This window comes from Doryrhamphus excisus, linkage group LG5, assembly GCF_037039965.1.
Source record: "Doryrhamphus excisus strain RoL-2023G ecotype Guam linkage group LG5, RoL_Dexc_Guam_v1.1, whole genome shotgun sequence".
NCBI lineage: Eukaryota > Metazoa > Chordata > Actinopteri > Syngnathiformes > Syngnathidae > Doryrhamphus > Doryrhamphus excisus.
The window spans coordinates 1998026-2020950 of NC_136361.1; the positions used below are offsets into that span (position 1 = coordinate 1998026).

Genomic DNA, 22925 nt, shown 5'->3' on the forward strand with positions numbered 1-22925 from the left:
ACCGATACTGTACTTTTTCTGTTCTATTAGATGCTGTGCAAAATATCTAATTTCTCAGGAGAATACAAGTGTTTTTTTAAACCATTCTCTCATTTTGACCCATTTGTACACATAACATTTTTCACAATGCCGCTATATTATATTCTAATATATACATTCCATATCTATTATATTCTAATATGATGCAATAGAGAGCAATAGTCTTACCTCAGTAGCATGTGACAGGAAGTGCAGGAGGTGATTCTTTCAAAAGTGTGCATATGAAACTCGTGGAAATTGTTGGTTGCGTTCTCAGGACGAATGTTGGATCTAAATAAAAATAAAGTTTTTTAAAGTGTACAACTTTGCTTTTTCGGGATTTTCATTCGTGTTCATGAGTGGGAAAATCCAACATGGACAGGATGTGGGGGTGGCGGGCACAGGAAGTGATGTTTGATGTTTGTCGCCCATGTTGTGGGATGACTGCCCTGTTGTGAAACCTTCCCGCAATCAGGTCTGGTGCTTGTGTGTCTCACCCAACATTACTGACACCTAGTGACTAGTGTGGAATTTTATTTTATTTTGATTGCTGTCCATTCCATTTCTCATCAATTTTGAGTTTGTGTCTGAGGTTTTTTTGTTTTTATTGTCAAAGAGGTTTGACTTGACGAACGAGTCGAGCAACTTGACTGTTTTGATTGTGTGACAAAGCGCTACACACACACACACACACACACACACACTCACATGGCCATGCCAAACTGCTCCAGCCACTTCTTTTTCAGTTCTTTGGTCTTGAAGAAGAACTCAAAGCCGTTCTGGCCCTGGTTGTGCGTGAGGTAGAATCCGTAGGACCACTGCAGCGGGAAGAAAAACAAATGTCAGACAGTGAAGAAGAAGACAACGACAAAGGCAGAGAGTGTTTGTTAAAAGATAAAGGGGTGGGGGGGGCTAGATGGGATGCAGGGAGACAGATGGACGTCAGGCGATTTGGCGTGTGTGAGAGATGCCTCAGGGTGGGAAAACAAAAAAGGGCGAAAGGTTGGAGGGCTGCACACCAGAGAAAGTAGAGGATGAGGAGGATGAAGAGGATGAAAAGAGCGAGATGGTTTAGCGGAATCACTGCTGGGCATCACAGCAAGAACCAAGGCTAAATGCGACTCCATTAGCCTTGGTCGCCATGTTTGCTTGAGAGATGCTACTTTCATGGCTCCTGCTTGTGCATTTCTACTTCTAGCGCTCGTTTTTCACAACGTGAAAGCAGAAACGATTCAGTTCTGCCAGGAAAGCAGACGCCATCTTTACCAAATGACAAAAAGAACATGTGCAAGATAAAAAAAATACATGTTTTGTTGCCTTTACCTGCCCTAGCAGTGACATGTTAACCCAACATTACAAATCTCTCAATATGATAAAGTACAGTCATAAAAATAGCCAGTGTGTCAAAATGGAAGGCAACCCCCCCAGTTAGAAGATATTGCACCTTTTCATTGAATTTTTTTTCAGATGTCAGAATTTGCATATACTGACAGGGGCTTCCAAAGTGCATCCAAGGGCACTGCCCAAAAATTAACTTAAAAAAGGAAAAATAAGCAGTCATACAAGGACATTGCAAAATGATGAAAAATTATGCTATAACTTCAGTAGCAAAGTTACATATTGAACAACATTTTTCTTATTAAATTAAATGTTAGTTGAAATAAAGAAAAGTTGAATACGTTTAAAAATGGTCGGCTATGAGAAACAGGAAAATTAGGTTGCAAAAGTGAGAAAATTGGAATAAAATAGTCGATATGAAAGTAAAAATATATTGTAAAAAATATAAAGAAAATAAATATTTCAAAAATTACAAAAACAGAAAGGGGGTAAAGGGCAGAGTTTTATTTTGAAATGTCCGAGTACATCTACGAGTTTACAAAATATGCAAGTGTCATTGATTATGATATAGACCAATATTCGTTATCATTGGATCTTTATGTCAACAATTCCAATGAGTGACAGCCCAAGAAAGAGAAAGACCAGACCCCCGTGCAAACGTCAACTCTAAAGGTCACCAAGGCACAATTTGTTGAGGTGACAATGAATACTCCACCGACCTTCTTGTGTTATGATTAGCATCAAAATGTTGGCCGTGCTTGAAGCGTCTGGGGAAGCCGTTGCTATCAGCGCGTCTTATTTCTATGCACAAACCTTTCGGTTCTCCTTGTCCGACGTGGGGTTGTTTGTGATCTTAAAGAGGTGCAAGTCGATCACATCTTTCATCTCGTAGTTGTCTCCTCGCCTCTTGCAAACCACGACAGCAGCATCGAACAGGAATATATGCCTGGGGTTGGAAAAACGGCACAATGTTTGTGTGAGGATGCGTCGTAGGCCTTTAACCGTATTGTCTGCAATATGCGGGACATAAAACGACGTCCCTGCGATCATAAAAAGGTGCTAGGCTTGCATGAACAAAAGTATTGACCATGACCTGACAGAAAATATTCTATGTTTTTTTTGTACCTGCATGGATGAAATGGGGATGCAAAAGGCACCAGGGCCTCCAGGGGGCGCCAAAAACAGGAACAAATTCAAAAAACATACAGTATATGGTACTATGGTCATTAGGAGTGCAAAGGTGACTATAGGGGTGTTATTTCATGTCAAGAGGGCTCTAATAAAAAGGTTGTAAACAGGCTCCATGCTCCAACTATGAAAATATTTTATAAAAAAGGAATGTAATTTATCAGCCGGGTGTGGAACCTCCATTTCATCCATAATTAATCCCAGATTAATCAATCCATTGGTTTCTGATGTGAAGTTAAAGACATGCATTTCATCCGATACTGTAAATACTCAAATGTACTCTACATCTTCCCAGACGCATACTGTACTGCATCTATACGGGACAAAGTGTGCCGACATCTCACCTGTCCTGTTTAGCTCGTTTGTCCACCGAGGCCACCCGCACTTCCCCGTCCCCTTTGGGTCTCCCGTAGTTACTCAGAGGCTGATTCTTCAAAAGGGAAGACATCCACGGCAAGAGAGCTCAATGACTGTTATGGAAATATTATTTGGTAGCAGCTTACCAGGTTTTCTATGGATTTTTGATACTGATCGATTTCTCGTAGCGTCTCGTTGTCTCTCTTGACTTCATTGACGTACTGAGCCAAGTCCTGTACACAATAAAAACATACGTTTAGTCTTTTCATGCATGATCCACTTGGTGTGAGTGGGTTTGTGTAGGTGTCCATTATGCCATTGGAATTGCCTAATTAGTTGTAATTATGCACCAACATCTACGGAGATGATGTATATACCTTCATGGCATCCAAAGCCTTCCGCAGGTTGCTCTTGTCGGCGGCATCCTGAGTGTGTTTAACCAGCTCCTGTTGGAGGAAAACTTAAGTCAGACAAAACAACTTCCACAAAGCCTCACTCGCTTTTCCTATCAGCAAACGCGATTTGCATCATTCCCCCGACTGGATGAACATAAGATTACGTTCCACGTGGCTACATATGGGAAACGCGTGGTATCTTGCAGACATGCCGTGCAGCACAAGACGCTGGACCTGGCCTGGGAAAGGTTATTGCAAAGGAAACTTATCAGATCATGTGTGTGAAACAGTGTATCTAAAATTGCTTGCCAGTGCCGACTGCGGCATAAACAAGACATCTAGACTGCAGCGTGGTGAAGGATAAGGAAGGATGCCATGCATGTCCTTTCAGGTCAACACACACACACACACACACCAATCCTGGGCAGATATATACGTTCGCTTGGCACTGCTCAAATCCCCGGTGTCAGTCAAGCTCAACCGGGGCATTATCATCACCGGCGAGATGGCGACTTCTATTTATCAAGCCTTGCCTGCACCTGCACACGTCTGCAGAGATACAAAGCGAGGCAGGGAGGGAGGGGCCACGCAGACGCATCATTGGGGGCCGGGATTGAACTCTGAGGGCATCATGTGCTGTGTTCAAGGGCGGGCGGAGAAATGCAGAGTAAAGAATAAGAAAAATAGAACTTTTTGATGGAACTTCCCTTCCTTCATTGCTTGGTGAGGTCCTCGTATGATGGCGTCAGGCTCCTTGGGGGTTGTGGAATGCACGCTGGGGGGAGGGGGGTTCTACTTGGGATTTAAAATATGTATACAGGGGAGGAACTAAATATTTCATCCATTGCTGACTTTTAAAAAAACAACAGAAGGTAAAAACAACATTTTATAACATACATAATTTTATCATTTACAAAAACTACATTGTAATTTATAGAAATATAAGTTCTGTAAATGTAGAACTCCTAAAATTATTTGTATTTATTATGATGACAAAAGGGACAGCAAGTTATTAGAGTTTAATTTGGGCAATTAAGTTCATCACATATTTATTCCCAAATGTTAAACTAACATTTACTGAAAAGTGGCAATTCACTACTTTAAGAAACTAAAAAAAAATATTTCCCGTTAGTATTTTATATTTTCTTGGTAATCTTGGCTGTGATCTTGTTGAACAAGTTTGGTGTGGCCTCAAGCTAGTGAAAAAACACTTGGGAATAATCTGAGAGGCTCCTTTGCTTTAGTGGGATCATGAAAGGTGGGCAGCAGCGCCTCTAGCGGTGAAAAGCAGTAATGTTTGCTGGTGCAGTAAAGTAGCAGTAAGGTTTCCTCTGGAGGATTCCTGTATAGAGTTACTAATATATTACAAATCATACAGTAGTGCTGCTGTAGTAAAACATCATCCAATATTTAAAAGTGGTAAAGTCAGAGCATTGCACCTGCAGCAGGAGGTGGTACTTCAAGACCCGCTGCATGGGAACCACCAGCAGATCCCTCAGAGTGAACTTTCCATAATTGGCTCGCTTGGAGCACTCCTGCAAAAGAACAAACAGTAGGACATAATATTTCACAGTAAAAGAAAGAAAATATATCCTGCAATGACTCAAGTAGACACTAGAGGGCAATGTTTGACTGGTGGTTTTTTTTTACCTCAAGTTTCATGCGTACATCTTCTCGGTCTTTGCAGATGTTGTCCAGAGTGGCAATTGCAGTCTCCACATCGCTGCAGTATTTCCCATAAATTAGCAACCTGGAATGAAACAGTCAGACCGATAACGCTTCAGCCTGAGACTTTAGGGTTAGAATTATTAGCATGCGTGTGTCGGCACCTTTCTTTGAAAGTAATAAAGATCTGGTAAAGGTTTTGGGCACTTCTGTGCTGGACTGAGTCTTGGATTTCCTGCAGTAAACATTTGTGGACTTTCACCAAGTCCTACAACACAAAATACAAAAGTCACCATACTTGCCGTTTAAACTTGTTTTCTTGCATCCTGTGTCCTTCCCTGTCGGTACTGGAACAGTCTATATTAATATATTTCTATAATAAAAATATTTGTTGTGTAGCACAAAGACTCAAAGATATGAGACGCAGCATTCCTCCTGGAAAAGCCACAATCAGACACCAAATCTACTAAATCACAGCTCAGCAATCAGTGCCAGGTGTGCTCAAGGCATTACCAATCGAAAGTAGAGTTGATGGCAATGAGAGCACTAAACAGGAAGTATAAGGAAAAGCAACACAAAGAGTCTAAGGCTCCAGGGGTGTCAAACTCATGGCACGGAGGGCCAAGCCACGACAGGTTTTCTTTGCAGCCGGTAAAGCAGGTGATTTCAATGATGAACCCTCCTTTGGTTGGAGGGAAGGAGCTGTCAATCAAATCACCTGCTGGAGAAACTGGTTGGAAAGAAAACCTGGAGTGTCTCGGCCCTCCATGGCATGAGTTTGACGTCCAACATTGGGTTGGTTGGGGAAAATGGCAGCAATTTTTATGACAATAAACTTGGCCAAATGTCATATTAGTAGCATGGAGTTGAAATATTAAAGAAAAAATGTGGTAATAATAATAATAATAACCCAAGGATGACTTACCGGTATATTGACAAAGACTTTCTCCATCTCGGCCGAGGATAAAAAGACGGTGAGAGGCGTCATAAAGTTCTGTGGCAAAGGAGAGAGAAGAGAAAAGCAAGAGAATCAATCCCGTCCCTCCAGAATAAGAGCGGGAAAGTCATTTTGCAAGGAGGTCATTACGGCGCACGCGGCCAAGTTGCAAAGTCGCTGCCATCAGCGAAAACAAGGAGTCCTGTCTGGGTCACCACAATAATCTCCTTTTCAGCGTTTGCAATTTCATGATTTCCTCTCGGAAAAAAATCTCCCACCTCCCCGCCGCCTCCAGGCAGCGGGCGAACGCGTGCTAAATTGTAGCATCCACTTCATATTGAAAGTCATCCAGGGCCGTACTCCACGGGGAAATCAGGCTCGGGCTTTTTCCACACTTCCAACAACGGGAGTGGAAGGAGACGAAGACGTCTGCCATCCTGCTTTTTTTTTCCCCTTGAAGGTCTTTTAGTGTCGGTGCTCACTAAGCTCGTTAAAACAAGACGGCTTTAAAGGATGCACTCGCTGTACCATTATCGCCGATAAATTGCAGATTCGATTCGTCACGTTACGTATGTTTGGCCTGAATGAAGCATTTTCCAGCATAAAAATGTCCAAATGAAATCACATAGAAATATAAGGTCCATTCAAAGACATTGGGATGTGTAGTATTGCACACTGGCCACTAGGTGTCAGTATTGTTACTTTAGTCCCTGGAAGAAACAACATGGAATTCTTCCTATGCTACCTTGTGTGGGTCTATTGTGCCTTATTTTCTCTTATGGTGGATACTAGATTGGCTAATAGGGGGTGACTATAGGGGTGTTACTTCATGCCGAGAGGGCTCTAATGTGAAAAACTGCAACATGAATATATATATACATATATATTGTGTTTATTCATACAAGACAAAAGTTTGTGTTATTAGTATCAGCATTTCCCTTTTTGCTGCAGTAAAATATGATCACGGAGTGTGTACCTTTTCTATGGAATCCAGGGTGTCTGTGAATTTCTCCTCGGTCTGCTTGATTTCCGTCAAACAGCAACCCCTGATGTCTATCTCGGCTTGTTTATGGAACACCTACACATGAACACATACATATAAACACATACTGAATATACCATAAAACTTTAAAGGATGGTGTGTGTGTTGCGTTCAAGTGCCATGTGAACTTTGACTGTGTGTGTAATGTGATGAAGTCATGGCGTGAAGGAGTGATGTCTAAGTGATGCAAGAAAGAGGACAGACCGGGGGAGCCAGGGCTTCTGTTTTCATCAGGTCCTCGTAGACTTCGCCGCCGTTTTCATCGTCGTACACGCAGTCATACAGGTCCTCCTCGTCCTCCACGCCATTCTCGCTGCATAGGACATGACACAGCAATCGTACATCACACACCTGTTGCGCTGATTACTGCTTTTCTTACATTTTTTTGTCTAATTATTGCCACAGAAAATGAAGTCCGTCTCATTTAGCCTCATGACTTAGAGACGACAGAAGTAGCATGCAGGCGAGCTGAGGCGTGAGCAGACGGTCCAACCACGAGCGTTTCATGCCTCGTGGTGGAGAAGAGCGTGGTGAGGTGGTGCTGACAGCCCCGAAGGCAGTGGCTGCCTTCCAGTCAACACCCAGGGAACAAATGCCACAGAATGGCCTTGTTGGAGGGAGACTAATAAACGCCCCGAGCCAAAAACGTCCAGAGCTCCATCAATAAGTCATGTAGTGTAAAATAATGACTTGACGTACTCGATCAGGTCCTCCAGGTGGTTGTAGATGTCCTCGTCTTCTACACTTTCTTCTGTGGGAAAAGGCCTTGCAAACAAGGAGAGCATACTTCATTTATTCGAATGCATTCAATTTCATCTTTAACCTTAAGATAACACATCCTATATCCGTGTCCTACATACCTGATTCCACTTTCCTGTGCGGCTAATGTGTGGGAAAGCTTGGATAGCGTGTCCATAACCTGAAATGGAAACAAGATGTCACTTTACTGGGATTTACTAGGATTATTTTTAACATAGGCTCTTCTGATGTACATCAATAGTATTTTGCATGAACACTTTTCAGACAGCAACGCTGATGTAACAAATAAATAAGGTAACAAAATAAAGCCTTCCTTCATTATATTATATATTTTGTACTAATTCTAATAATTATAATCAAAAATAATAACAAATAATTGTGGAGCATACAGACATTGGTGAAAGTGCCTCCACATTGCAGCAATAAAATATAATGAACAGTCCTAATAATGGTGTTCTTGTCAGGTAGTAATCCTCAAAAAGGACACTAGAGGGCAGCATTGCCACACTCTTCAACAGCAACGCACACTGCAGTCAACACTAGTGATCATTGACTTCCTGTTACAGAGTACAATTCAGGCGGGTATTGGCGATACCAATCGGATACCGATACTTTTCGATAATATGTCATTTGAGAATGGATTTTAGAGCATGAAGAGCTGGTATTGGAAATATCAATATTTCAGTACCTATGTCCCCATTACACACTTTTTTTCTGAAAGTTAGGCAAACTACACATTTCTCCTTCTATTCTTCTCCATCCTTCTTCCATTTTCTCCATTTCTCCTTCCAGATATGTTTTTAGGGCGAAAGAAGAAGAATGAACCACGGAGAAAAGGCCAAGCGTCACAAGACGCCCGTAATGTCCGTTAGTCATCACCTGTGTGTCCTTTTGTTGCATCGTGGCAAACGACCCACAGGCTGGGATTTATGGGTCATCCATCCACAGACGTGGCATGTAGATACATTGGCCCGCAGGCGTAAGCGCTCACCGATCAATACCGATCACACAACTGGCTCCCCCACCCCAACAGGAACTAATCGTGCACAAAGGAAAGGCAGACGCGGAAGGTCCAGTTGGCTGCGACTACAAGATCCAACGTACATCGAACGCAGCACTGATGGCGCTCCAGTTTCAGCTGGCAGCAGACGACGAGTCGCATCACGCCGCGGTCTTCAGCTTCAGCATCCCGTGAGTCACAGATCATTCGCAACTAAAGTGACCATCTGCACTTTCTCACATGCATGTCAGCCTGGATCCGTCACTGCAGTGTAGGAATAGCGTGCATGCCAAAAACCAAGTCCACAAAGGAAACATCGGGGTTGAAAGTCCATCATCCCGTCAGCAGAGCAAAAATAAGAATAATCACTACCTTTATTTAGTGCATGGCATGAAAACGCTGAAGGCTTAAAAATACTAAACCACAGGGAATCCAATTGGGGTGGACTCCGTTTTAAAACTGCAAAAGGAGCATCTGTGTCGTCAATCAATATGATTAATCTTTAATCGGGCACTCGCATGCAAAAACTGCTGTGTATCAGCACCACAAAGTATACTTAGGTAACGTAACGCAGGCTTTGAAGCAAAGGGGGACTGGCCCTCATCGGCCTTTAATAAAGCCGCCCTGCCTCCGCTAACGATTTAACACCGGTGCAATTAAAGCAAGATGAAGAGCGTGTTTGTTGTGATGAAAGGGAGGTGAGATCTCAGTGTGTCCTTTCAACTTAACGTCAGAAGGAGGAGGATCAACTTGATGTTAGACAAGCACAGAGAACAGCCCACCAGCTAAGAATAGTCATATGGGTACCCTGGGTCCCCTACAGAGAATAGTCATTTAGGTACCCTGGGTCCCCTACAGAGAATAGTCATTTAGGTACCCTGGGTCCCCTACAGAGAATAGTCATTTAGGTACCCTGGGTCCCCTACAGAGAATAGTCATTTAGGTACCCTGGGTCCCCTACAGAGAATAGTCATATGGGTACCCTGGGTCCCCTACACAGAATAGTCATTTAGGTAAACTAGGTCCCCTACACAGAATAGTCATTTAGGTAAACTAGGTCCCATACACAGAATAGTCATTTAGGTAAAGTAGGTCCCCTACACAGAATAGTCATTTAGGTACCCTGGGTCCCATACACAGAATAGTCATATGGGTACCCTGGGTCCCCTACACATGTGTGTGACACTAAAAATGGCTGACGCAAACAGAGAGGAAGGTTTCATGTTTCATGTGACTGGGAACTGACCTGGGATCAGCTGTGAGCTCACCAGGGACGGAGTCAAGCACAATAAAGGAGCAGGTGTGAAAGGCCCTTCATCTCTTGGCTCGCTCCGGGTGGCTGCGCTGTTACGTAACCGCCTGATATTGCCCAACATTGTCTGCTGCCGCGTAATCCGGGCATCGTATCTGGAAATGTTTACCCTCGGGTCTGCAGGCGTTACTCGCGAAGAGGATCCTTTTTTAAGATGTGTCATGAAACGGCTATTAGACTTCTCCAGTGTGAATGTGGAAAACAAACACGGGGACTTGGCTCTGGAAACCAACTGCGGTTTCGCTGACGCCTTAATGACTGTCAGAAGTTGAAACCCTCGCTGGGGTTTCTTTGCCCAGGAAACCCTTCGCTGTCTCGTCTTTGCAGGCCGTGTTTGATCAACGTCAGACAGCAAAGTCACCGCCATTCTCTTTGAATTACAAAGCAAGAAGCAGAAAGATCATGGAAGTTGATATAGTATATGACTTTTATGTCACTGCAGCGACAAGTGTACCTAATTAAGTGGTGGGTTCACGTGCTGGCGGAATATACATACACACATTACAATGTTGCGTTTGTTTTGCACATGTCTGACAGATGCAGCAGTGTGTAAGATGGAGCCAATAAAAGTCTGATGAGCTCAGAGACAGAGGCAAGCTAATGTTTGGCAATCAAAGACACGGCTCATTAAGGCCCGTAATACATAATTAGTGTGCCGGGGTGTGCAGATGTAGAGCTGATCAGGATACTCAGCACGTTTCCTCTCAGTCTTTCAGTGACAAAGCTGCACTCGACAAACACGCGTCTTTAATCGTTTCATCAATCCACAACCTTCTATCAAGCTTAAATCTTCTTTTTCCCCAGACAATTTTGACAATAATTGGCTTGTTTTGGCTAATAGGCACGATTGCCTCCGGTGGTCAAAGCAAAGGTCCGAGGTGAGGACCACGCTTGGATGGGTTTGGTGTGGAGGAACTTGAACAAACACAAACTTGGCCAGAAACCAAAAAGGCGGACTTGATGTTTGGTTTGGGACATGGTTTTTGAGATTATTTTGGTGATTTTGTGATTTTATGCCACCAAATTTCTATTTCCTGGAAAAACTCAGCACCACTCCGATGTAGAAGAGCAGTGGAATATGAATATACGCTCACAGGAACCTGGCTGATGAGGATGCTTCACCAAAATGAAACCATAGCAGCTCCAAGCTCGGAGAGCGTCATTCAATACTCCAATGATGCCTCACGTTCACAAATGAATTTTCCAGAACACACTGGAACAGATCCGTCCCCAGCAGAGGCTGAAGAGACTCCAAGTCCTCGTCTAACTTCAGTTCCACGGCTCAGTCATGTGATCCGCAGAAAGGCAAATAAACAGCCAGCCTCAGGACGACATGATCCCGCCGCTTTTTGCCTCCTCGTAGCTGCAGAAGCCAGGAATTTCCATCCAGGTGAACGTCATGAAGGCTGACAACCCCCCAGGATGCATCTCCTCTCCCCAACCATCCCACCCTTGAAATCGTCCTTGCTCTCCCCAGCGTTCATACGCTCAGACACATCACACATGGCGAACACGCATTTGCACACGGAGAGACCCACGCATGTGCTTATTTTTTCCCCCGCACAGCTTGAGGCCGTGATGCACAAACACGTCCGATCTGCCAAATCTTCACCTTGCTGACAGCTGGGAGGAAAGTGTCAACAAATATTCACATGGCTTCAAACGCGTACGCACCTCACGGTCAAGACCGTCATATGAGGACCAAAGAAGAGCAAAGAGTGACCTTTTTCTTGAAATCTACAACTTCTGAGCAACTGGAAGTCGGTTGTTGGCGCTGTACTGTCACTATGACCTGTAGCTATGGACCTGTAGCTATGACGTGTAGCTATAGACCTGTAGCTATGGACCTGTAGCTATGGACCTGTAGCTATGGACCTGTAGCTATGACGTGTAGCTATAGACCTGTAGCTATGGACCTGTAGCTATGGACCTGTAGCTATGGACCTGTAGCTATGATGTGTAGCTATGACCTGTAGCTATGGACCTGTAGCTATGGACCTGTAGCTATGGACCTGTAGCTATGATGTGTAGCTATGATCTGTAGCTATGATCTGTAGCTATGACCTGTAGCTATGATCTGTAGCTATACGTAGACCTGTAGCTATGATGTGTAGCTATGACCTGTAGCTATGACATGTAGCTATGACGTGGAGCTATGACGTGTAGCTATGACATGTAGCTATGACGTGTAGCTATGATGTGTAGCTATGACCTGTAGCTATGATCTGTAGCTATGACCTGTAGCTATGACCTGTAGCTATGGACCTGTAGCTATGATCTGTAGCTATGACATGTAGCTATGACGTGTAGCTATGACCTGTAGCTATGACATGTAGCTATGACGTGTAGCTATGACATGTAGCTATGACGTGTAGCTATGACATGTAGCTATGACCTGTAGCTATGACCTGTAGCTATGACATGTAGCTATGACGTGTAGCTATGACATGTAGCTATGACGTGTAGCTATGACATGTAGCTATGACCTGTAGCTATGACCTGTAGCTATGACATGTAGCTATGACATGTAGCTATGACATGTAGCTATGACCTGTAGCTATGACCTGTAGCTATGACATGTAGCTATGACCTGTAGCTATGACCTGTAGCTATGACATGTAGCTATGACGTGTAGCTATGACGTGTAGCTATGACATGTAGCTATGACCTGTAGCTATGACGTGTAGCTATGACATGTAGCTATGACATGTAGCTATGACCTGTAGCTATGACGTGTAGCTATGACATGTAGCTATGACATGTAGCTATGGCCTGTAGCTATGACATGTTGCTATAGACATGTAGCTATGACCTGTAGCTATGACATGTAGCTATGGCATGTAGCTATGGCCTGTAGCTATGACATGTAGCTATGACATGTAGCTATGGCATGTTGCTATAGACATGTAGCTATGGCATGTAGCTATGACCTGTAGCTATGACATGTAGCTATGACATGTAGCTATAGACCTGAAGCTATGACGTGTAGCTATGACCTGAGCTTGTAAAAACACATACAGATGATCCTTCGTTCTTCTCTCTTCGGCTTTGCCGCCTCGGTCATGAAGCCCCCAGATTGAGCAGGGCTTGTCCCACCCGTGGGACCTTCTAGATCCGCAAGACAGCAGAGTGTTAGTCACATTTGGATACGAGGGGAGGGGGCTCCACTAACTGAAAGCAGCTTGTTTTTTTGGAGGAGGAGAAATAATGGTCACACTGGAGTAAATTATAAAAGTACTTGAAGTTCTTGAAGATGAAAACTGACGCACTTCCAGTCGTGCTTGATGCAAACCACAAATAATAAGGAGGAGAACCTCAAGGTCACGATCCATGAGATACAGTCAGAGGGAACTCTTTCCAAACTTTTCACTTTTGATGGCATTGTGCCCTTTTGATAAATTCCATGTGGAGTGAACCACTGATTCATTTGACAAACGTCCTTTTCTTTGGGTTGGGTCGCAGGGGCAGCAACCGAAGCAGACTAGGCCAGACCCCCCCCCCCCCATCCCCACCCAAGCTATCAATCTCTCTAAGTTTTGGGTGGCATACGGTAGCATCTTTAACGACCAATGTTACTCTAGCTAAGACAACAGCCAGTGCCTGAGGGGGGGTCATCTTCCTGAACCTCCCACCGCGATTCATCATGGTAATTCACACGTCAGCCATTTTATTGCCACCTTCCGCTGAGGCTGGGTGATATTGACCAGAGGTATTACTGGCACATATTTAGTGAGACATGACTGTCATTCAGAAGACTGTGGAAAAAAAGCTCAACATGATGATACCTGGCTGGAACAGAAGTTAATTCATCCCATAATGGAGAATCTGGAATATTAATTTATATGTTTAGCAACAATTTAACAAGCATAATTTACAGTATATGTACACCCAAATCAAATAGTCCAGTTTCCTAGTCCAGTTTGGTTTGTTCCATGCCTCCAAACACTGTCTACAAATAGCCATCCCGTCGTATCTGCGCGGGATAATTGCGTGTGCATCAGTAAGATTACCCTAAGGATGCGCCGTTATGATCATGAACAATTAACTCGGCACTGCGCTACATCTCGCCGCAATTTCCGCACTTTTAGTCATGCAGCTGTGCACAATTCTCAGTCACTTGAATAATTTCATGTCAGAGGAACCGCAAACGCATTACAAAACACACAAAATTGTGTATTCATAGTTTTAATGTCAGGGAAAGGAGCCAAGGGCCCATAACTCCAGGATGAAACCAGATCCCTTGGATTTTTGCTTTAAGCGCTTTTTTAATTGCCTTTACAAGAACAACTTAGTTAAGTGTCGGTTGAGCTAGTGGAAGTGGAACCGCAGAGAACAGCTGGGTCCCCGTATCGATGTGACGCATCATTGGCTTTTAAGCCAAGATGATCATCAGGAATTCATGGATCGACACAGAAACCTAACCCAAAACTCTGAAACTCCGTCTCGGGATTTAAACATCCAAAGCTACAACGCAAGAGTCATCATTTTAAGATGATGCTGATCACTGAAGCAGAGTCAAACCGATGTCTGGCAGCCAGGATGTATCCTTCCATTTAGATGACATTTTGGGGGGGTAGGACGAGAATGAGGAGTTCTATTCATGGAAAAATTGATTTTGTTTGACATCCGCTTTTCCCAGGACATACGGTATTCTGCTTACACAATTTACATGTATTTATTTAGTTCTTAGAAAGTGATGGAAATGTCCTGGTTTTTCATTTGGCCATTAGGCAGCATTAGGGCCCTCTGCTGCATGTGACGCAATCCCTGAAACCCAGTCGTGTGCAAAAAAGCCGTAATAAGCCAAAGACAAAGCAAAACATACATATAAAGTTAATCATCTGATGTTTTTTGATTTAAAGTCTGGTAAAATTAGAAAAATTAGGGACCTGATGCACAACGGTGGGTAAAATTCCGAAGTGATTGCGACCTGAAAATATTCATTAAGCGTTTCCTGTGTCGTTTCATATTTTGAATCAATTTTGTGATGGTTTTTGAAAATTCTCCATTTGTAATTTGAGTCTGTGGTTTATAATATAACAGTTTTATAGTGCTAGGTGAGTGTCCTGGTGTTTGGTGGTCAAAATTATGCTAACCCTAGACATGGTCCAGAACTACTATACGTACTAAAGACAAACACAAAGCATCCAAGTGTTCTTCTTAAGAGGATAACTTACTTATAAATGGAATATTTGTCATAATTATACCAAAGAAAACCTGTGTCCAACCCTCTAAATATGTTTTTTAACATTATTACACATTCTAGACATGAAATAAAACCCCTTTCCACTCCTATTACCCCCAAAATTCAACACAAATAAGGCATAAATTAGACATTATTTGGAATGAATTGTAAAAATCAGTTTGGGAAAGCATTGTGACACAATATGAGATGAGCATTACTGTGTAGGAGGATGATTACATTCTCCCACCCGTTGAATGACAGGGCATCCACCTACTCCACCTCCAACTCTGGGAAGCAACACAGAGACGTTGAAAAAAAGCGTAGTAAGAAGCTTTGAGCATCTGGGAAATGAATCACATAGTCCACATACAATGCAAAGCTCCTCAAATGCTTTATGATGCAGAAAAACATCCCTGATATCAATGGAAATATCATAAATACTCCAATGGAATCCCATTCGCTGCTGCCGGCTTTAAAAGAAGTCATGGCAGCCGCTGCCTCCGGCACCTCATCAATGTCTCAGAGGAAGCTTTTAACGTGGAAACAGATTATTGAAAAGGAACCCCCACTTCATTTCCTGTCGTTTATTAATAATTAATGTAAGATAGGCACAATACCAATATCGTTATGGCACAATCTGTCTCTTTTCAAACTGCTGTCATCTAATCAACACCTTGTGCTTCTTCACAAATAAACACTGTTTTCCAAAATAAGACAAATACGAGCAAGATGCTAAGATGTGATTTCCTCCTGAGGTTTGATATCAGATTAGAAGCACTGAAGCGCATAACCAGCGCTCCGTCATGTTCCGCCTGACAGGTTTGGGCTTTCCTTGGTTTTCGCAAAGGTAAATGATGCGCTCTTGTTTTGGTTCTCTTGTTCCCGTTTGGCGCCCTGTGCAGCTGCTTTTAGTTCGCTGGAAAGTGCGTGCGGCGCTACCCGGTTCTTTGTTATTAAATCTACTATTTAGGGGATCTTCATAACACACAAAGAGCAAAACATAAACCTTTACAGTACACCAATATCTCATCTAAAAGTGCATCAGAGTGATACATCATAATATTGTGTTTAACGCAACCCAATATGAATACAAATGACAATAGTTTCTACTATTGAACGCTTGTATGCTGTCATTGGCGTCCATTAATCATAACCAATAAGCCCTTCTATTCTGTCTCATGTAGTTACACACCGTAGACATCCTCCCCAGGCCAAAGAAGTGAGGAAGACTAGTTTGCAGACCTCTTTTGTGGTCTTTGATCCTGTCCACGGTGGCCAAACTCCCTCACGTGCACACGGCTGGCCCAGACCCAGAGGTGGCCTATAAATACCCGCCATGTATCCTCCTCTACAACAACACTGGAAAATGTTGCCTTCTCACCGACCGATTCGCCCTTAGCCTCATTCTGTGTCTGCTAAGTGGATTTTGTAAGCGGACCGGCCACATACTGCATAATAAAGCAGCATTTTGTCACAAAATATGTTTACTTTTTCTTGTATCCCTGAGCTTTCTGGCTCAATGCACTTTTTTCCTGCACTTTGACATGATGTACTCAGTAGGGGGCTTCCTTTGAACTACGCTTGTATGTACAGCCAACACACACACACACACACATTGAGGGTTTGGCTGGAATGCCAATGTACTTTGTCATTATGAGACTCCAAATGCAACTTTCTTTGGTTCTATTGTGGCTTATAAGATATGATTTTATTCATCCCAACCATCATATTCAAAACAGCAATCTTGTGTTGTAACGTAACGTTAACCCCCGATGACATCATAGACACAATTAGCAAGCCAATAGGATGTTAACCAAGTCGTTTTGTGATGAAAATAATAACACAATTTGACTCAGGCAGTGTATCACGCAACAAGAACGCCGCCATATTGTACGCTAACCAGGAAGCGTGTACAAACCGAGGCCATGATGCTGCCCTAAATTGCAAATTGCTAACCGAGGCGTACGCTAACCGAGGTTCCACTGTATATTTACCAAGGGTGCTATCGGCGCTATCGGTATCTGCTCCAAATTTCACTCTTTTTACCCTTTATGACAGATCGGTCTGTTATGATCATCTGGAAATTATTATTTCTATTTCCATGGCTACCGATGGGAAACATTTCTAAAGGCAAACAAATTGTTCCGTAACCGCTTTAACAGCGCAGGTTCTACTGTGTGTGATCTTAGGTCAGGAAGAAGACGACTTTGATCAGGAGACATCTTGCAGTATGATGTGACTCTTCTGCATGTGAGATATATATTCATCTGACATTTTAATGAGCACACTCCTCCACCGCAGGGTGAAATAACCTTTCATTTGTTTATTGTCTTTGCTCACCGAAATAAGAATCGTAGAAAAAGGAGACCTTGTGAACCGCCCTCGCAGAAGCCTCCTCCGCGCCATCAGGTGACGGTAAGACAAAACAGCTCAAACGCGCGTCTGCGATCATCAAAGGCGCTCCCTCTGACACCCTGCAACAATCCGAAACAATTCAGCGCTGCAGCTGGTGGGCGAGGAGGCTCATTGGCCCTCAGCTTGTGTGTGTGTGCGTGCACGTGCACGGGTTTGCACATTTGTGCGTGCGTTCACGCTTGAAGAGCGCCAGCAGAAGTGTGACTCAAGTAGATGCAAGCGTCCTACAGTCAGTAAGCAGGAGTCCATGAATTATCCACAGGGCTTTGAGCACAGAAACTTTGCTTTACAGCTTCTTCTGTCAAATTCTTTAAACTTCAATGCAAAATGGAAAACCCTTGTAGGCGGAATGTAAAAGGCTCTTACACCAGGACAAATCCAGGAAGCAAGCGCAGCATGAACTGGTGTCATAGCATTATTCCGAAACCTTCTTTAGCGGACAACTAAGTTAGGGTCGACAGAAATGAAATTAGAGAACTAATCCAAGATCGATGAAGCAAGTTCAGTAGTGATTTTGTGTGAATGTTGAGGCTGAACTGATGAAAGTTGAAATATCCTACAAATAACGTAAAACGTATTCACCCACTGTGGACTGAACCAGCAACCATCAAGTTGGGCGACGACTGAGCCATTCCACCGTGCAAAGACTAAGGAGAATATTGCATGCAAATGCTAGATGTAATATGAATATCCACCAATAGGGGCCTTTCATTTTCCATGCGAAAACAGAAAGTATTAAATGGCCTGAATGACCTGAACATTTTACTACAGTTACATATAAAATACATTGAACAATGACATAAGGACTGAGGATCGAACCAGCAAGTTTGAGAAGTGACCAATCTACCACCTGTGCCATGTCATAAGTGGAATGTTCCAAGGATGGGAATTGAACGCTAAGGTGTAATTCATTGCAGTGGGATGGAGGAAAGAACCAGCAACCATCACGTTGGGAGACACGCACACGTCTGAGCCGTGTCACCCTGTAGAATAAGAATGCTGCCGAAACTGAATGTTTCACCAGTAGGGGGCGGCAAATAAAATTTGTGGGGGGGTATTGAATGGAAAGTCAGACAAGCCCCCCTCCCAAAGTATCCATTCACACACAAGACATGTGATATCCAGACACACAATTTGTCTAGAGAGAGAACAGCTGAAGGGCAATGATGGGGGGAGGGAGAGCTATTTGGAGGGGGGGGGTGTTGCTCCTTTAGTGGATTTCCACTGTTGTATCGCAGTTACCTGAGGAGAGCGCTACTAATCAATAAAGCTCCTTCGGCGTTTGCGTTCCACTACCCCCACCCCAACCCCCACCCCAAAAGCACACACAAGCAAGTGGACCCTCTTCTATGGAAAAACAGCTTCGGAATATGATATCATTTTTATTTGTATTTATTTGATTACATTTTGCCATCTTTGGTTTGGTCCAAATGTCTTTCCAAAAAGAAAGACCCATTCCCAACGGTTCCACAAGAGGTACTAGGATTTGACACAAAAGGTGTCTCATAATGTGTCATTTTGGGGCAGCACATGAGCTAATATTTTCCAAGAAGTCGCCAAGCGTCCATCATGTGACACTTAGTGTGGAAACGTCCTGTCAGCAGGCTGCAATGAGCCGTGTTGAGTCAGGAATGACCGACAAGTGAGATCACTCACGCTACAAGCAAGGGGATTCCGAGGCGTTCAACGTGGTTCTTGGGCACTCTCTCTGCTGTGTGTGCCCACCGGAGCCAAGATTGTCCTTTCCCTGTGGAATCCCGGGAGCTCCGAGCCCTGCACGAGTCTTAAAAACAGATGTACAAAGCAGATGTTCTTTCATCGAGGCAAAACAACCGCAGACAGACTCCACGCACGTGACCGACTTTTCTAACATCGCCGCTTTTAATGAGCGCACTCGCCATCCAAAAGCTTTTGCTTCCTTTTGAGGCTCGTCCTGTCATCTTCAGACTTCATCCGGGGGATTGCTCTTTTTAAGGCAAGGACGCAGAGTGCAAAAGACGTCCACCATCAGAACACGGCAACAAACAAGGGACGGTTGATATTTTATTCACTGGGAGTCTATTTTTAAAACACAGGTGAGTGGCAGCTTAGCCCATTCCCTCCGCTCCCTGCTCCATTAACTCCTGCCGAGGCAGCCAAGCGAGCATTACGCTTGCCGGCTCGCCGTCTAATTCCAGCGATGTAAAATTGACTCAGGGCAACATAGGAGTCACTCAAGAGAGTCATCACAAGTGCTCTACCCGAGCCAAGTCGACTCACCAAAGTGAAATTAGACATGAAAAAGTATTTTTCATTGAGTTTGTGTCAGCTATGTCACATGAACGGATGTAAAAGCTTTCAGTTAGAAGATTTAGGATCTTCTCCTGGTAGAGATCCATAGTCTCCAAGCACTTTCGGAGAGAATAGGCCGAAAGGAATGCTCAGATTGATGCAAAAGCATCAATGTAATGCTTTCCGGAAACATCTTGTGTCTTTGTTACAAAGTGGATGACAAACTGGTGTCTGTTCATCATAGGAAGCTTGTGGTAAATCTCTAGTTTGTGATGTGCAAACCACTTTAAAATTCTTAAAAAATCATAAAATTCATAGTAGAAACTACATGTGCCCAAGCTGAACTTAGATATTTACTGAGGATGGAACCAGCAATCGACCAACCTGATGATCCATGCCACCGTGCACAGAAGTGGAAAACACAGAATTAGGGAATTCTGGGCGTCCCGATAGATGGCCTACATGTCTTGAACGAGCAATGATTCAAATGTAGAAATGTAGATGTAGAAATGAATTACATTCAGGATCGAACCAGCAACCACAGAGTCATGAGATGCACTACAAAGTGCTGTCATCCCTGATTTCATGTTTCCAATTTACGTATGCCGACTTTCCACAGCAGTGCTTGTACATGAGTTCATATTGTGCACCCTTCACAATAAAGCGCCTAAGTCTCCAAAAAAAAATCCTCTGTTGCATTATTCAGCGCATCAGCTTGATTCCCCTGCAAACAAAACTACCGCTTTAAGAAAATAAACAGCAATCTACAGTAAAAGTGTTTTGATTGAACACAAGCCTTGATTCACTCAGCGATTCAATTAAACTCAGCATGGCGGCGACTTAAGAAGCTAAGCAAGAACAACAAATGGATGCAAGAACTAATGGCGTCTGTTCTGCGACTGAACGCTATTCGTCTCGGAAACAGTCCGACCACAGCTTCTGTATGGCGCCACTTTCATTATGAAACATTGACAGGGATGCTTTTTAGCCAATGATACTGCATTTTCAAAAATGCATTGTTTATAGTTTATAGTTCCACGTCAAATGGGACAGCTCTGGATTTGGTCATTCCTCAGCCTGTGTCCAGTTTGATTGATTTAATGATGCAATGGATGCAACGTTTGGGCCCAACTGCCTTGACGAACAAAGCATATCAGTCATTCAATGTTTCTAAACCATTAAATTACCTGATAACAAAATGCAAAAATAAAATTAAAATGTAAACAAATGTAATTTAAATGTCGTGGAGTTGACAGGAAAGCTGTTTGTACTGTTCCTGCCCATTCCTCGGGCGTCTGACGCACTACTCAATCATCACAGCAAGGCGTCATGAAAATGACGAGAAATGAGAACCAACCACGGCTTACAAAAGAGGTCACTTCCTTCGGCGCCTTGTAAGTTAAACCTTGGGTAAGTCAGATCTCGTAGCTACTGCACAAAGGACACATGAAGGACACACAATGCAGGAATAAAAACACGAAATAGAAGAATAAAACACTGCGTTTTAGTTATTACTGTCGCTTTCATAGGACTCAAGGATGCTACAACAACCTGACAAGTATAATGTACAAATAGGAGAGCAGAGTTTGCTGATGTTTTGTACCCTGTCCAGGTACAATACCATCCTTCTTGTGAACTAGCCTAATTTACATAGCCTAAATTAGCACAATTTTTATGAATAACGGCCAAGTGTGTGTCATGTTTAACCCCCCTGCCTCTGTCGAACAAAATCTACTGCACACTGGATGACGCGCAGCAGCTTCCATCCATTCCGGGCGCAAGGATTTCTAATTAAACCTCCTGGGGAGATCCCGAGGTCAGCGGGATGCTTGTCAAAGAACTGCAGGCGCTCTTGCGGCTCTCCACACCGAGCACGGAGTCAGCGTCTTATCAAAAGTAATGAACCCTCATCCAGACTTTTTAACCCCCCCTAAAGACGGCATGCTGAGACAATTTCAGCCTAATGAGAGGAAACGATTAAAGTGCTGTGTCATGCTGCCGCTGACTTCAGCCTTAACTTAAAGGCTTGCAACGAGTGGATTGCTCACACAGTTTTAGGACAAGTTTGGAGTTACAGAGGAAGAATAAGCTCACGGACGGTGGAACGTTAACTTAGGAGAACGAAAACCAAAAGTGTCACAACAAATCGCTGATTTTGTGTCCAAAATGCGGAACATGGGCTAATTTTGGGTTTGACAAACCAGAGACTCAAAACGTCTTTGAACACAGCACCATCCAATATGCGGACTGCGTTTGCCTTACCTTTCCAAAGTCCCTGACGTCAAACAGGTCAAAGGCCTCAAACAGCTCGCTCTTCCTCATGCCGAATGCGTCGCTGCAAGCTGCCAGGAAAGTCCTGATGTTCTTCAGGCAAAGGAACTACCAACAAGAGAAACATCAGGGAGAAATATCGTCAGACAATTGCTTTTTACATTGCAAAAGAGCTATATGAGGAATAGATATGAATATGTTTGATGCTGAATGTAATCAGGTTGGGATGTCAAATGACTCTCTCGAGCAACACCATTCATTTTCAATGGGAAAGTTATATTGTGATGCATGATGTTCCTGATTAGAAACAAGGCAGGGGTGCCGGCAGGGAAGAGAAGGCAAAGTTAGCCAACATGCGCTACGCTATCTCTGACATGTGGCTGCTCTCCTTCCTGTAATTGAAACAGGATGGAACCGAGGCGCACGCTGACGAAAGCACTTTTTTTTTCAGGAAGCGACGTTTCTGCCACATCATGATCCGCCCACACTCGTGGGACCGGGCTATGCTGATGACCTCATCGGGACACGTGCATATGTGCATTGCACCACATGCATATTAGCCTGAATTATGGAGAAACCTTTGCTTGTTCCCAGTACTTAATTTGGGGGAGTTTCACAACTATGTGCAGATTTTATTATGATATATTAAATATATAAACACCAGTAGCAAATATTCTGCAACATGTTTTTCGTTATTTAAAGACAAACCTTATTTTTTTCCACATTTGTTCATCATTTTTTCCTGAAAAGTTTCATTAATTCAATGAAATAA

At 43.4% G+C, this 22925-nt stretch overlaps 1 protein-coding gene across 2 annotated transcripts in view; it reads right to left on the reverse strand.

The window, feature by feature from the left end:
• The window catches only part of vav3a (vav 3 guanine nucleotide exchange factor a), a 50754-nt gene that overhangs the window by 17912 nt on the left and 9917 nt on the right, over positions 1 to 22925 (reverse strand). For both annotated transcript variants that reach the window (XM_058060136.2, XM_058060137.2), the window contains exons 2-16: positions 22145 to 22261; positions 7801 to 7859; positions 7640 to 7705; positions 7145 to 7253; positions 6875 to 6976; positions 5887 to 5955; positions 5126 to 5229; positions 4947 to 5046; positions 4736 to 4831; positions 3279 to 3347; positions 3048 to 3134; positions 2889 to 2974; positions 2170 to 2302; positions 727 to 836; positions 208 to 309 (exon numbers count right to left, since the gene is read on the reverse strand). In XM_058060136.2, coding sequence (XP_057916119.2) covers positions 208 to 309; positions 727 to 836; positions 2170 to 2302; positions 2889 to 2974; positions 3048 to 3134; positions 3279 to 3347; positions 4736 to 4831; positions 4947 to 5046; positions 5126 to 5229; positions 5887 to 5955; positions 6875 to 6976; positions 7145 to 7253; positions 7640 to 7705; positions 7801 to 7859; positions 22145 to 22261 — 1409 coding nt within the window. The remainder of the gene's footprint in view (positions 1 to 207; positions 310 to 726; positions 837 to 2169; positions 2303 to 2888; positions 2975 to 3047; positions 3135 to 3278; positions 3348 to 4735; positions 4832 to 4946; positions 5047 to 5125; positions 5230 to 5886; positions 5956 to 6874; positions 6977 to 7144; positions 7254 to 7639; positions 7706 to 7800; positions 7860 to 22144; positions 22262 to 22925) is intronic.